Here is a 15,110-nt window from a genome sequence, read left to right on the forward strand (position 1 = left end):
CCAAACTGCTGCCTAGAGGCATGTCTATAGCTATAACTGCAAAGTGCACACGTATGCAGGGTGTACAGACATGTGCACATGAGCCCTCCTCACATACACCTGGGCCATCAGACGGTATCCATCCAGCTGACGGAGACAGGAAAACTAGACAGGGTGCTCAATGGCAAGGTAAGCATCAATGTAGCTTGTATCCCCATGACCTAAAATCAGAGTAAACGCTGTGTATTTAGCAAAAGAACTCAGACCACTTATTTCTACTACAAAAGAGCACACACCCACAAACAAACAAACAAACAAACAAACAAACGAACAAAAGGCCTCCCTTTTCTCACTTGATTGTCGAACGAGCCTGGACAGGCTCTCAAATGACTCATGACATTCCAAGGTGTAGTGAAAACTTAGGTCAAAAGGAAGACATAAAATGGAGGCCCCTCCTGCTCACTATCCTGACATCAAGATGTGCTGATGAGCCAGGCGGTGGTGGCACACGCCTTTAATCCCAGAACTTGGGAGGCAGAGGCAGGCGGATTTCTGAGTTCAAGAGTTCGAGGCTAGCCTGGTCTACAGAGTGAGTTCCAGGACAGCCAGAGCTACGCAGAGAAACCCTGTCTCAAAAAAACAAAACAAAACAAAAAACGATGTGCTGATGTGCTCGCCTTGAGTGTGACTGGCAGTGCCTTGGGATCAGGCAACCCATAACACTCATGCAGGGGCCAGAGGGTCTGCAAAGAAAAATCCAGGCTCTGGGAGCCACACATTTACTCTAACAAGAGACTCTGTCAGTGACCATGTCTCCCAGTAGATGTCCTGCCAATGGCCTGGCGCTGATCCTTCTGGGTGTTGAGGGTCAGCATGCTGGCTGACCTGGCTAAGCACAACTGAGGCTGTACCAGTTAGCTTCCTCACTCTCAAGGGACATCTGCAGTGGGGCCAGCATCCCCTCAACGATATCCCCAACACTGGATGTGGACACAGGGGTTGGCTGTGCACTGGGACATCGGACTCGAAACCTGTTGCTCTAGCAACAGTCCCTAAGTGAACTCTGCCTCTGGATATTGGTGGTGTCACTTAGAGGCGGACTGTTAGGTTGTTAGGTTTATTTCACGTGAGTTGCTCCCCACTGTTATTACATATGGACAATAAACTACGCATTCAAAACAGACACCTGACTGTTTGCCTCTCTCCAAGACTTAAAAGCAACTCCCCAGCAAAGCAGCTGCTGGCTGGCATGCCCAGGGCCCTGGCTCTCAACCCCAGCCGCAAGACCATAAATAAATGAAATGAAAATTAAAGCAGCTAAGAGAGAGTGGTCATATAGATGTGAATGAGAGGGATGGTAGGCAGGAAACAAAATGGAAGACAGGGCTGATTTTCTCCCTATGGGAATCCCAAGCTGCAAGACTGGGAAGATAGCTCAGTATATAATGTTATGCCATTCAATTTTGATCTCCAAAATCCAGTTTTTAAAAAAGTCAGACATTGGGGACGAGGAAGCACAGACATTGTGGTGTACAGACACTGTGGTGCACAGTCACTGTGGTGCACAGCTGGAGTCCCAGCACTGGGAAGGCAAAGATGGGCAGATCCCCGAGGCTCACTGACCACATCAGCCTGCATAACTGGTGTGGGAACCTGAGGAATGACATCGTAGGTTTTCTCTGGTCTTCACGTGTATCTACACACACAAACTAAACTCACACATAGTGACACATCACTTGGACAAATCTGGCTGAGGATTACCTCTTTAAAGTCACTTAGGGACAAGCCACTTACCTCTCTCCGCTCGGATGGGCACACAAATGTTACTGTCACTGCAGGGCTATGACCATTACAGAAGTCTGGCTTTTCTCCCTCTTCCTTCACATAAGTCAGAACAAGCCTGCAGAAAAGCCATGTGGAGACGTTATGTTATATACATGTAGGTTACATTCCAATTGATGTACTGCCCTACACCTGAGGGGTGCACCCTCAGTCAGTGCACCTGAGGGGTGGGGTAGCAGAGGGAAACACTGAAACAGCTCCACTGTACTTCCATGTTATAACAAGAATGCAAAGGTATAAACTTCAGTGTATCTTCCTGTTAAAAGTCAAATAAACATGATCCGTATGCAAACCAGAATACCAAAGGGAGCTGTCTGCATAAAGGAATGGTTTTGTAAGGGACCTCATAAAACAAGACCAACATAGCTGAGTAGGCATAACACAATTTTGCCCACAAGATAACATATATGACTTCCCTCTAACATCTAAGTATAAGCCAAAGAGCTTTGTGTGACCTGTCAATCTGTGGCTAGCAGGTCAAGATGGCAGACACAACAGCTACAGGCTAGGACTGCTCCCCCTAAACCCCAACCCATGGCCCTGGCAGGAAGCATGACTACTAGTCACCAGCTCCTGCTTCACCTGTGGGATGAGCACCTATCTCCCACACGTCACCACATGTGTGCTGACGATAGACAAGCCACGCTGAGCCTGGCATCCGACATTTCCCTGAACCCTCGGCCAACACTTGGGACCCCCAATCACCAACTTGTCACTCTCGACAATCCCTCCCAACTCCAATGGTACAGTCTTGACAAACAGGTTTCAACAGAAACTACTGGACCACAGTTAAAGAGGTTAACAAACAGGACCTTCGTGTGCCAGTTCTATTGTTCTTAAGATGAGAACACAAACCAGAGAAGACTGTGTGGACATAGGGAGAGAAGATGGCCACTTACAGGTCACACAAGAAACCAACCTGTCGGCCGGGCGGTGGTGGTGCATGCCTTTGATCCTAGCACTTGGGAGGCAGAGGCAGGCGGATTTCTGAGTTCGAGGCCAGCCTGGTCTACAGAGTGAGTTCCAGGACAGCCCGGGCTATACAGAGAAACCCTGTCTCGAAAAACAAAAAAACAAAACAAACAAAAAAAAAGAAACCAACCTGTCTAGAACTGAGTCTTAGTCTCCAAAATTGCAGCTGAGGAAATAAACTGCTTTTGTTCAAAGGCCCAACCCTGTAGTATTTGTTTTTTGGCATTGTGAACATGTTAATACAGACACAGAAAACTCCCAGCATTTTCCAATTCAGGTCCTGCTACAATAGTGTCCGTACAAGTCTGCAATCTAGTACGAAATCAGGTCCTACAACCACCACAGGGTAATCAGAGGCACCTGGGACAGCCTGCAAAGACAGGAACCTAGCATAAGTGTCCTCTGAGAGGCTCCACCCAGCAGCCAATGAGAAGAGATACAGAAACTCACAGGGAAACATTAGATGGAGCTCAGGGAGTCTTACAGAAGAGTTGGGGAAAGGATGGAGGGACCCAAAAGAGACAGGGACTCCACAGGAAGACTAACAGGGTCAACTAACCTGGACCCTTGCTTGGGGGCTCCCAGAGACTGAATCGCCAACAAAAGAGCGAGCACAGGCTGGACCTAGGCCCCCTGCACATGTGTAGCAGATGAGCAGCTTGGTCTTCATGCAGGTTGCCCACACAGCTGTTGCAGGCGCTGCCCCTGACCTGAGCTTGTTGCCTGCCTGTCTGCCTGCCCTAAATGAACAGCCTTGCCTGGCCTCAGTGCAACCTAGTCCCACAGAAGCTTGATGTGCTGGGGGGGGGGGGGGGGGGGGGGGGGGGGGGGGGGAGGATCGTATAACACCCAGAAGAGGACTTCCTCTTCTCAAAAAATGGGTAGAAGGAAATGGGGGTAGACCTGTGTGAGGGGGTACTGGGAGAAGAGGAAGAGGTAATATTGGGTTATAAAGTGAATAAATACATTTAGTTAAAAAAAAGTTTTAGTCTATACAGGAACAATAGGTCGAGGGTCGGGGGGAACAGGTTCTTGACATTGAGGCCCATAAGTGACACAGGAACTTGTGTATATATATAAAAAAAAAACGTGTAGGAGATGGTGCCCACGTGCCCCAGCTAGAAAGAAACCACATTACTGGAAGGCCACCAGCAAACTGCCCCACCTATCTCTCCAAAAGAAAGGTGACAGATAACCCAGCAAGTGACACGAAGCAGAAAGCATGAGCAGCTCGACCAAACTGTCTCACCAAACCTAATTAACGTTACCTAATCAATAAAGCAAGTAAGGGAACCAGCCTAAGACCGGACACGGGTCAATAAGCCTGCTGGACATGGAGCATGTTTCCCTCCCAAGCTCCTAGAAGTCAAAAACTTTCTTTTTTGTCTCTTTTCTCAGTATTAGTTGTATTTACCAGTATTAATTTACCAACTATTAATTGTACAAAACAATGGGTCTCACAATGACATTTGCACGCGTGCACACACACACACACTTCTTTGATCGTGCCAGCACCCCCATTACCAAGTTCACACTCCCTTCTCTTCTCCATTAGTCTCACTAAAAGGCATGCTCTCTTGCTGAGGACCTAGAGTCACCGAGGTGGGCACAGACTGACCTGTCCTTGCTCAATAGCTTCAGCCCCTCCTTGGGCCGGCCAACGTCAAATGCCTGGTTCCCCTTCAGCAGACAGGCAGCGGTGCCAGCAGGACAGACTCTCAGCTGTGTACTGGGGTCCCGAAGGGAGTCTGCAAACCATCACAGATGATTTTAAAGCACAAGTAGTATCACAAGCATTGAAAGCAGAGGGAGCATCACACGCATCCTTGGGTCCAGTCTGTTAAACAGATTTTCACAATCTCCACATTCGTGTTCTGAGGCTCTGCATGAGACTATCACCTTTTCACGTAACATATAGGGCAACAGGTACCACTCTGCCCTAGCATATAAGGGGCCCAGTTGACAGACATTTCTTTGTCACCTGTGTTTAAGAAATGTTCACATCGGCCCTTAAGTCTAACGTTAGCACTATCCCTTTAAGTTGCAGACACTAGAAAATGAGGCATTCTAGGGACGAGTTAAAAGACTTCGAAGTCAATAGAAAGAAACCACAGACAGGTCTGGACTCACATCCTACAGGGGAACTCCCTCCCTTCCTCCCTCTTTCCTCCCTCCCTTCTCCGTCTCCGTCTCCCCCTTCCCTTCTCTCCCCACTAGACATTTTACTCCTTCACTAGACGCTTCCTCCTCCCCAGACCAAAGCTCCAGGAAACTTCAGAACGATTAAGGCATAAGACTGAGCCACTAAAGTGGCATCAGGCCAGAGTCTGAAACACCACTGCACATGTAAGGCAACGGTAGCATACCCCGAGGGCTCAAAAGCCACCTCAGCCAAAGTGGGAGTGGTACCCTGCCTCCTGGCACCCTCCAGAAACTCAGACCTAGCTACCTGCTTCCACACACAGCAACAGTTATGAGGGGCTACTGTGCTCACAGGACCTCGATGGCAGAGAGACTGCCTGTATCCCGAAGGAGGAAAAGAGGCAAGTACCAAATCCACAGACAGGAAATAGCAACCACAGGTCTAAAGTAAATACAAGGCAGTAGGGGCACCTTCAAAGTTAGTCTGGGGCTCTGAACAATTTCCTGAGGCTGAAGAATGAGCAGTGGGGGACACACAACCCCCTTTAAAGACCATAAAGGCTGATTTCTCCCAAACTGCCCGAAAATTAGGGGGGGGGGATCTAAAATATTTAATGAATTAAAATAAGCCTCCAAAGGATTTGTTTTTAAGGAACAGAAATCTATTTTCCAAAACAAATTTAAGGACTAGTAATCTTAATGTTTTCCAAATTGAAACAGTGCATTGTTGCAGAAGTTTATAACCAGTTCAGTTACTGTAACCTTGCATGAAAAACCTGAAATGACCACTGGTCACTGGCAGTTCTGGGTGGAGTGTAATAATTATTTTTTAGCTGTTAATTAGAATATACAAGTAAGATGGGCTGTGTATGTATACAACATAAAGAACTATAGATCAGCCACATACCCACCACCCACTAAGTCTCACAGACTGAACTGGATTTTATTCTTCCACATTTTTTCTAAGACTAACATTTCATATATATTGAGAAAAAAATAAGAAAATATGCCCTCTTCTTTCTGTTTAAAATGTCCTTACTTGGAAGCACAATTTCTTTATGCATGATCACAGCTAGCACAGCAGAAAGGCCAGTCCTGATCTATAGGCTCCCAGTGCTGAGCCCATGAGGGAAGCACAGGAACTGGGGAGGTTGGCAAGTAATCAATACAAACATAGTGAAACTGTACCGCTCTTCTAAGATAGAGGCCCTCATTTATAGCCTCTGGTTATCAAAGAGAGATATGCTGGCCTCTCATGCAGTTCTATGGAGAACACCAGAGAGGTCATCCCACTCCAAGCACACACCACAGCCACATTCTTAGAGCCTTTGTCATCCCTCAGCCCTTTTACCCAACCTCCAACTCAAAGCCAGAAGGCTTGGGTAAACACAGCAAATTGAAACAAAGTTCACCATGGAGCCCCAGATGCCAGAGTATCTGGCAGAGGAAACGTCAAACAGAAGGTTTCCCGATAATCTGGCAGAGGAAACCTCCAACAGTAGCTTGAGTAGAATGTGTCGAGTTGGTAGAAGGGAAGGATCAGATTTGCTGAGGGAGACAAATGCAGCCCTCCAGAGACCACCTTTCAGGACAGTAGCTTTCTCAGAGATCTAATGAGGATGTGCATGTCAAAAGGGTCAGGGCAGGCACTGACCACACCTCACCCTTCTTCCTAAAGCAACACTTACCTATGTCTCTACACACGTTGATGAACAGAGATCTCTCAGGATCAGAATCGTCTACCAGATAGCCACCATTTAGCTTGATCAGTGGGTTTAAATCATGCTTCTGTAATTTGTCATCAAATGCATAGCATGGCACCTGAGGAAGCAGAGAACAAGTGAGCCACTTCTTTCATCCCACAGCTCAGGGCTGAGAGATCATAAACTTGTGATGGACATACACAACAGTGATTTCTGTCCCTTATAGAATAAACACAGTTCTATCAGGCATACTGGTGCAAGCCTTCAATCCCAACACTCAGGAGGCAGAGGTTGGAGGAACTCTGTGAGTTCAAGGCCAACCTAGTTTAAACAGGCAGGGCTACACAGTGAATGAGAGAGACCGTCTCACAAACCAGTTCAGCTCTCTATGCCATTCCCAAGGTCTCTCTCCCCTTCTTAAGGCTGTATGTCTGTCATCACCTCCTCTTTTTTCTGTCCTAGACCACTTCCTTCAGCAACAAACATCTGTTGACTTATCTCTTCTAGTTCCTGAATCTCCCGCAGCTACCTTCCCATCTCTGTAGCTTAGGGAAAAATTCCTGAACCATCACTGACCTTTGTCTCCTCTTACCTGTCCCTCACCACACCAAAGCCATACCTGCCAGCTGACTTTGCCTGTTGCCAGATCTGAAGCTCATTTCCTAGGCTTGCCCTGGTCTTATGACCATAGCCTGAAGCCTTCATTCCCCTTTCCTTTGAATTCCTGTCCAGAGACACCTGGTTTCCTGCTGACTCAACTCCATCCTGGAAATATCCCCTCACCACCCTTCTGATTCTCAATACAGAGGTGGTTCTGGTAGGAAGGCTCCTGCCACACAAGCCTGAAGGCCTGAATTTAAAGAGTAGAAGGTGAGAACCAACTCCGCAGTGTCCTCTGCTCTCCACACGCGCACCATGACACTGCACCCACACGTACCATGCACACACAATAAATAAAATTCAAAATAATAACAACACAGAATGTTCCCAAATTTACACCTGATCCTACTGTTCTGGGGGTCATCCCTAGCTGCCCATGTGACTGGCTCAAATACCTGCCAGATGACCCAGATCTGAAGGTCTACTGCTCTCGCCACACCACCACCACTGCTGCCTGGACACAGAAGTCATTTCAAAATACTGAAGTGTGCTTATGGTCTCTCCCAACAGCATGCCCCCTCCATCTCAGTCAGTGCAGAGAGGAAGACCACCAAGTGACCTGGACTCAAACACCATGACTATCTGACTATGGCCCGCATCCAAATGGTGGCTAGTTCTGTCAGTCTTCAAAGTCAGTCCTTCATGTCTTCACTTCCTGTCACCTCCAGCTTTGCCCAACAGCTACCAACAGGTCCCCCAATTCCAGCTTTGATCTTCCTCCTAGCCCATGACTTCACAACCACGTGATCAATCTTTCAAAAACCAGAACATATATTCCCTGCTTTAAAAGGTCCTTACTACTCAGGAAGCAAAAGCCAAACTCTTACAGGGCTGCCAGCCTCCTCCACACAGCCAAACAGTCTACCTGACACACAGTAGAGGTGGAGTAACCTGTGACAGCAAGGAGCAGGCAACGAACTCCAGTTAAACACTAGAAAAATGGTGGCCAAGAGGGTTATCTAATTTATCTAATTGGGCTGAAGTCGAAAGCAACCGAGACACTGATAACTCCTGAACTCAGAAGCCTATGCTATGGAATGATTTCCAGACCATTTAAAAAAGCCAAAAAGAACAGCAAGCCCAATGATTCCAGATCGCACAAATCAGTATCACTACACGAGCAAGAACACACAGAAACATTCATTCAGATGGCATCAAGCCATTCGCTGTGAGGACGGAAAACAAGCAGCAGCCCTCCGGCCAGGGGAAAGGCAGCCAGTAGCAGAAAAAACAAGGTGACAATGTCAAGAATGGAAGACAGGAAAAACCTGTCCCCAGGAGCTGTGACAGTTCTGTTCAACAGGTTTTCCAGCCCCACCCCACCCCACCCACCCCACCCACCCCCCCCCCACCCCCCCCCCCCACCCCCCCCGCCCCCCGACCCCCGCCCCGGCTGAGAAGAAAGGACGCCTGTGAAGGTTAGAGCACAGCCAGGAACAGAGGCTCATACCTGCCATCCTAACACTCAGGAGGCAGCGTATCTTAGTTACTTTTCTCATCTTTGAAGCAACTTAAGGAAGGAGGGATTTATTTTGGCTCTGGGTTTCAGAGCACAGTTCCTCACGGCAGAGAACAGGAGTAGGAGGTCACTGTCGCATTTAACCCACAAGGAAGTGCAAGACGGAAGCATGCTGGCTATCAGCTCACTTCCGCTCTGACTCACTCCAGGAAGCCAGCCCGAAGCATGCTGCCACTCACACTCAGGATTTGTTTCCCTACCTCAATCCATCTAATCTAGAAATCCTGACACATACCCATAAGGTTTACTTCCATGGTAATTCTAAATCTATCGAGTAGGCAGTCATGATTTAATCACACCATGAAGGCAGAAGGATTGCAAGTTTAAGGTCATCTTCAGCCACATACCAAGTCTGGAACTACCTGGGCTACATGAGACTCTGGCAATGAAAACTGGCAGAAAAAGAATCATCAAAGTGAGATATTTCATGGGTAGGGAGCAGGTGAAGAGGAAAATGATCAAACAGTCAGGCTCCTGAAGGCCCAAGGGTGTGCAGGACAAAACCTAAAGCCAAAACAGACTGTGCTGTGCACACCAGAAGCTGGCTAATTGTTAGAAGTTTCTAACAATTAAATCTCATAGTATCTCTGTGCAAAAGAAACCTCACACCCACAGAAACAAACTTTCCCCTCAAGAGACTGTACTAAGTCATTCAAATCTTTCCCTCTCACAGTAACAACCTTCTTTCTAAGAGGTTTTTTAATTTTTTATTTTTTTCTTTTATTGAAGATAGGTTTGTTTGGTTTTTTTTTTTATGATACATTCTGATTATAGTTTCCCTTTTCCAGCTCCTCCAAAATCTTCCCCACCTCCTCTCCATTGGAATTCACACCCTTTCTGACTTTCAAGCTCTCCAGAGTAGATGTCATGCCCAAATCATCTTAAACCCCATTACCTCCTTATCAGCTTTAAATATGTCTTTCTTGCAGGCTGCAGTAGTCCTCCATTCAAAGTAATGCACACAGTCTGTGGCAGTTACAAATTCAGGAGTTCCCTATTTTTTAAAAAAGAGAATGTTAACATACCACTCAATAATACAAGTTTGTTTTTAAATGTAAAACATTGTAAAATCTACTGAAAATAAGGGTGCAACAAGAGGAAACATTAACTGCCTTACTTCAACAAGGTTACCAAGAACGTCTCCCAAACAGAAAAGTTGGGAGCTGAGAGTCTCCAGACATCCTGTCTAAGTGACTGCCCAGCTGCCCCAATTCCACAAGCAGAGTAAACTCATGGGAAATAATCCTTCGCCTTCTTCTCAAGAGCCAAATGGTCTCAGAACCAAAAAACACCAAAAATCAGAGCCAGAAAGTATGACTTCATACATCCTGTAAGGAGGTCCCTGAGGAGCCCATGTGCATCTGAGCCTGGGTAGACTCACCAGATCCCACCCTGAGACAGCCCCTTCTGGCAACTAGATCAGTTAACTCTAGGTAACCCCTGCACAGCGATAATTAACGTCTACCTTCCCCAACCCATGAGAAAGACCAAGGTTTTTACCTCCAAGTCCTGCTTCTCCTACAGTGAATACCAACATCTTAAGAACAATCAACAGCTAGCTTGTTCTCTACAACATGACCTCAATGGCTCATGCTGCCACAAATAGATTTTTAAGATCTCAATTTGCAATAGGCTGATCTAAAATTAACATTCATTCTAACTTAAGTTTTGCTCCAGTTCTAACCATCTTTAAGAGTCACTTAACTGGTGATTCTGGATGGTAGTATGATGTGAACGTAAAGTGGGGGGTGGGGGGAAGTTGGCCATTTATTCCTCCAGGATCAAAATTCCTTTAACAAGAACACCAGAAGGGGAGAGTGTTCTTAACAAGGAGCATGCTGAGGGCCCCACTCACCAGGGTCTTCCCACACAGAAATGTAATGCTAGTCTGGATCCTGTGCTGAGAATCTGAAGGCTGGCAGCCGGTAGTGGTGTTGAATTCCAGGAGTGATCTGGCTGAACTTCTCAAAAGTGAGTCACCTGTTTGGAGAGGATTAGAATGAACACACAATGAACAAACATAAAGGCAGATAGGCTCTTCTCTCACAGATAAGCACTAGGCAAGCCAGGAATGTTAAACACGCAGGGTTGTCTCTTCAAAGGGAGAATAGATGATAACCCGTTTCCAGCCCAGAAGGCTGGGAGCAGGGGTGGTTAATACCCTGGTGACCTCTGTGTTATCTCTGTATGGCCAGGCCACAGCAGCCGCCCCAGACCCTTCCCGTGAGCCTGTTTCCTTAATCTATAGGATCTATCTGTATGGAAGACTCACTTGAACCTCACAAAAGATTCAGTGTAGCCATAAGTAAAGATTTATTGTGCACATGGGATTCAGTTAATTAAAACCAGGAAACTTTTTTTTTCAAATTGTGCTTTGCTTAAATGTGCCTAAAATAAACTGTAAGTCTCAAATTTTGAAGCAATACTGGCAACTGAGTCGTGTTGAAGAGAACTGCCTGCTTATCTCTTGTAAAACTATCCTTTTGGTGGCTTGGTGGTCACAAAAACCTTCACAGGAGTGGCATTGCATACTCTGCATCCAAGCAATGGAAAGAGGGAAATGTATCTCTCTGTGTAAGTTCGAGGCAAGCAAGAGCTAATCAGACAATAGCTTAAAAAACCTGAAACATAACCATAATATATGCTACTCAAGTCTGCCTGAAATATCTGGTCTCTCTGGTGTTCCTCCAAATCTTTCCAACTTGCTCAGCAGGCAATTTATAGAAACACTTCCAGGGCTGTAAGGTCATCAGAAGCACTAGCTCCAGGCTGGAGCAGGAGGAGGAGCCTGAGCCTGGCTAGGTTGGGCTGAGCAGAGGGGGATTAAGTGACACAGTTGGGGCGGAACTTAATAATCTCCACCCCCTGCCGAGGCTCCAACAGTATATCTATCCCTCCTTGCTCTAGCGGGCAGTAGGACGCACAGCACCGCCGACCACGCAGACATCCTGGGGAGCCGAGGTAAGCTAGGGTTCTGCGCGTGAAACACGGCAATGCGAGGGGAGGATTCTGCAGGTGAGGGTAAGATTCCTTGCAAAGGGAGGATTCCACGCGTGAGAGGAGGATTCCGCGAAGAAAGGGCTCCAGAGGAGGGGAGGGCTCCATGAGAGGCAAGGGTTCCACGCGATCCGGCAGCTCGAGGGTTCCAACCAGGAGTTCAGGCTGCGCAAAGGTTCCCCTGCGCGAGGTTCAGCGCTAGGGTAAAGGTTTCCGGGCTGCATGAGGACTCAGCACTAGGGTGCCCCGCTGCTCACGAGGGTTCTGAACTACACGAGGGCCTGTGGAGAGCTGAGAGCCGCGCTGCCGCCATGCCGCGTCAGCAAGAGAAGGGAGGGGAGGGGAGGGTTACGGGCAATCCAGAGCACGAGGGTGCTACGCGAGTTGGTGGGGGTGGGGGTGGGGGTTCGTGCTAGGGCACCACGCTGCTGGAGGGGGGTGGGTCGGAAGATTTCTGCACTATCCGCGTTGCGGGCATGGGGAGGGTTCGGAGGCTTCCTCGGCACTGCGAGCCAGGGTGCTGCACTGCCGAGGGTTTGGAGGATTTTAGCGCGATCGTGATTCCGGTTGTGCCGGGTTGTGCCGAGTTGCGCGAGGGAAGGATTCGGAGGGTTCCGCGGCACCGCAGCGCTGCCCGAGGGTTCAAAGGATTTTAGCGCAATTCTGGTTGTGTAGTGAGTCTGGTTGTGCCAAGCTGCGGCAAGGGAAGGGGAAGGGAAGGCTCGGAGGGTTCTGAGCTATCCTGAGGTTGCAAAGCTGCACAAGGGCAGAGTTCTGAGGGCTTTGCGGCACTGCGCGAGACAGGGTGCCGGATTCGGAGGATTTTAGCGGGATTCTGGTTGTGCGATTCCGGTTGTGCGATTCCGGTTGTGCGGTGATTTTGGTTGTGCCGAGTTGCGTGAGAGCAGGGTAAGGGAAGGCTCAGAGGGTTCCGAACTATCCTGAGGGTGCAAAGCTACAAAAAGGAGAGGATTCAAAGGGTTCTGTGATCAGGGCTACACACTCAAAAGTGCCACGTTGCAGGAGGGGCGCGCTCAAAAGTGCCGCGCTCCAGGAAGGGAGGGCAGGGTTTGGAGGTTTTGGCGCTTCCTGGCTATGCCGTGAGGGTGCCATGCACAAGATTAGGGTTCTTCATTGGCAGTGCAAGAGAAGGTGCCCCACTAGGGGACAGGATTCTGAAGGCTCTGCGCTATCCAGATTGTGCTCGGGGATGCATGAAGGTGCTACATTCTGTACAAAGGGGAAAGCTCAAAGGGTTAGACCCTCGGAGCACATTTTGACGGAAGGGTTCAGGTTTCCTGTTATCTGTTGCTGGCTCAGCGCAAATCTGGTCGAGGGGCCGTTGTTGTATTCGATGCAATCAAGTTGGCCATTGTGCTAAGGAGTGTCTTTAACCCAAGGCTTGTCTGAGCTGCAGACAATGAGGCTAATGGAGATGAACTATCTGTCCGGTCATACCTGTACCCTCCACCTCTCAGTGGCATTTCTCAGCCTATGCCTGGGTCTACTTTTCTCCTCTAGTATAATCTGGTATACAACCATAATAGTCCCATTTTCATAACCTGGAGAGACCCTTCTGCCTTTGTCACCAGAACCAATAATTATTGTCTAGCTCCTACCACCCACGTGCTACCCCACCAACTACAGTTGCTGAGTGACTACTACAAACAGCTCTTTTAACAACCCACCATTCTCATCACAACACTCCCATTCTCAGTTACTAAAAAGCCTAGTAGCTCTTATTACCCAGTACAAAACCCTGAAAAATCAATCAGGCCATTGTTCCCACCCACCCCCTGTTGTACTGGCTGGTTTTGTGTCATCTTGACACAAGCTGGAGTCACTAGAGAAGGAGGAGTCTCAGTTAAGGAAATGCCTCCATGAAATCCAGCTGTAAGGCATTTTCTCAATTAGTTATCAATGGGGAAGGGCCCGGTACATTGTGGGTGGTGCCATCTCTGAGTTGGTTGGTGGTCCTGGGTTCTATAAGAAAGCAGGCTGAGCAAGGTACATTGTGGGTGGTGCCATCTCTGAGTTGGTTGGTGGTCCTGGATTCTATAAGAAAGCAGGCTGAGCAAGCCACGGATAGCAAGCCAATAAGCAGCACCCCTTCATGGCTTCTGGTTCATCTCCTGCCTCCAGGTTCCTGCCCTGCTTGATGTGGAAGTGTAAGCCAAATAAGCCCTTTTCTCCTCAACTTGCTTTTTGGTCAAGGTGTTTCACCACAGCAAGAGAAACCTAGAGTAAAGACGCTGTCCTACACTCTCCCCCACATGACGCCTCTTTCCCTGATATCCAAATAGGGTATGTCTCAGGTCTATTCCACTCCTCCCTAACACCTAAATGGCAGGTCCCCAAAAAGTCATTTTACTTGCCCCTGCCCCTACAAAATTAAATGTTAACCCCTGTCTACCTTTCCAGGCTCAAGAAGGTTCTCCCACAGTTTCATTCCATACCTCTAAGCTCATAATATACAGGCTTCCTGGTTCCTATCAATCACTGAAGAATAATCACCGACTTCTTTGTCCACCCCCTTTCCACATACCCCAGATGCCCCCGAGTACATTCCAAGTTCTGCTTTTCCTGGATGCAATACAGAGAGACCTATAGCTGGCCATGGGCCCAGTATAGATCACTTCAGCTCTTCCAAAAACACTTGATATCCTTTGGTTACAAGGAACATTCCAGCCCTTCACTCTGGTCCAGATGAGCATATCATCTGCAACACTATACAGCCTGAGTGTATCTGCCTCTCAGGCCCAGGGCCCTCCCTGAAACCGAGTTAGCCATCCTGTCTGGAGCCTTCTTCCACTTCTAACCTCCTGTGACTGAATAATCACCAAATTAACTTGGACAGCTTCACTATGCTATGGGCCACCCAGTTCCTGGATCCCAACCAATTATGCCCTCAACAAGAGCACTGCAATTTTTCATTCCAGTGGTATTGGAACCTGGGCCAATACCTCTCTTGGGCCACAATATGACCACCTACAGTCCCTTGAAAACTTAAGGGTGTATGGGGAGACACCTACTAGTCCTTCCTCAAATACCATTGTGTTGATTTTGCTAGCCCAGGAGCACAGGCAGAGGCACCCGCAAAGGGGCAAGCAGTTGAGTCCCATACAGGAAGGGGGTGACATAAAAATGGCATAATTTGAGAGTTGCCCAGGAAAAAACCCTCCACGTGGGGTACCCACAACTTCAAATTGGGCTTATATATCCATGGGGCAACGGGTCTCCTACAAACTTTACAATTGTCTCTAGAAGCAAAAACCATTTCTGTTCCTGTGAGCACA

The 15,110-nt window shown here is 48.0% G+C and overlaps 1 protein-coding gene and 1 long non-coding RNA gene across 2 annotated transcripts in view; one reads left to right on the plus strand and one right to left on the minus strand.

Moving 5' to 3' along the window:
• Igf2r (insulin like growth factor 2 receptor) overlaps positions 1-15,110 on the minus strand; it is a 65,134-nt gene that overhangs the window by 46,008 nt on the left and 4,016 nt on the right. The window contains exons 2-6 of the mRNA XM_028772747.1: positions 10,673-10,797; positions 9,713-9,811; positions 6,624-6,756; positions 4,412-4,541; positions 1,774-1,879 (exon numbers count right to left, since the gene is read on the minus strand). Of these exons, the coding sequence (XP_028628580.1) occupies positions 1,774-1,879; positions 4,412-4,541; positions 6,624-6,756; positions 9,713-9,811; positions 10,673-10,797 (593 nt within the window). The remainder of the gene's footprint in view (positions 1-1,773; positions 1,880-4,411; positions 4,542-6,623; positions 6,757-9,712; positions 9,812-10,672; positions 10,798-15,110) is intronic.
• Positions 11,718-15,110, plus strand: part of LOC114625477 — an 80,629-nt gene continuing 77,236 nt past the window's right edge. Inside the window, exon 1 of the long non-coding RNA XR_003712085.1 lies at positions 11,718-11,778. This is a non-coding gene — a long non-coding RNA (uncharacterized LOC114625477). The remainder of the gene's footprint in view (positions 11,779-15,110) is intronic.

The sequence above is a fragment of the Grammomys surdaster genome, unplaced genomic scaffold (genome assembly GCF_004785775.1).
Source record: "Grammomys surdaster isolate TR1022 unplaced genomic scaffold, NIH_TR_1.0 218, whole genome shotgun sequence".
Lineage (NCBI taxonomy): Eukaryota > Metazoa > Chordata > Mammalia > Rodentia > Muridae > Grammomys > Grammomys surdaster.